This window comes from Carlito syrichta, unplaced genomic scaffold, assembly GCF_000164805.1.
Source record: "Carlito syrichta isolate Samal-C Ts95f unplaced genomic scaffold, Tarsius_syrichta-2.0.1 Scaffold36548, whole genome shotgun sequence".
Classification (NCBI taxonomy): Eukaryota; Metazoa; Chordata; class Mammalia; order Primates; family Tarsiidae; genus Carlito; species Carlito syrichta.
The window spans coordinates 1-522 of record NW_006980644.1 but is presented as its reverse complement, the minus strand read 5'-3'; the positions used below and the strand labels follow the sequence as shown (position 1 = coordinate 522).

Sequence of the window (522 nt, the reverse complement as noted above, 5' to 3'; positions counted from 1 at the left end):
AGGCGGGTGAGTATCCAGTGTCCCACCAGGTGCCATTGGCCTCCTGACTTTCATCAACAAGGGCTGCAGCTCGAACTGTGTTGCGGGGTCAGAGGACTACTACTTGGGCAAGAAGAACATCACGTGCTGCGACACTGACCTGTGCAACATCAGTGGGGCCCAGACCCTGCAGCCGGCCATCACCACCCTGGCACTGCTCACTGTGCTTGGTGGTCTGCTGCTCTGGGGCCCCAGCCAACTGTAGGCTCCAGGAGGCCCCACAGCACCACACACTGGGCATGGTGCCTGGAGTTCCTGGGCCACTCCTTACACACACCTGGCCTAGTCTGGGCCTCTCCTGGTGTCTGAGAGCGTGTTATAACACAGGTCTGGTCATGGCCCTCTGACCCTCTGACCCTCCTGTGGGTCCCTCTAGGACTCCTGCCCAGCTCCCTCCTGCCCAGCAGGCTGGGCTCTAGAAACACGGAACGGCCTGTAGATAGCCCCTCTGACCCCCGGACCCCCAGGCCTCGGGATGCTGCT

General features: G+C 61.9%; 1 protein-coding gene across 1 annotated transcript; it reads left to right on the top strand.

Annotated features, from left to right (window-relative positions):
* Window positions 1-8: 8 nt before the first annotated feature.
* Window positions 9-244, top strand: LOC103276579 (prostate stem cell antigen-like; the record flags this gene model as incomplete). Its single annotated transcript, XM_008074021.2, has 1 exon — window positions 9-244. A coding segment is annotated over one exon (236 nt), but the record flags the coding sequence as incomplete, so codon positions are not given.
* Window positions 245-522: the final 278 nt, after the last annotated feature.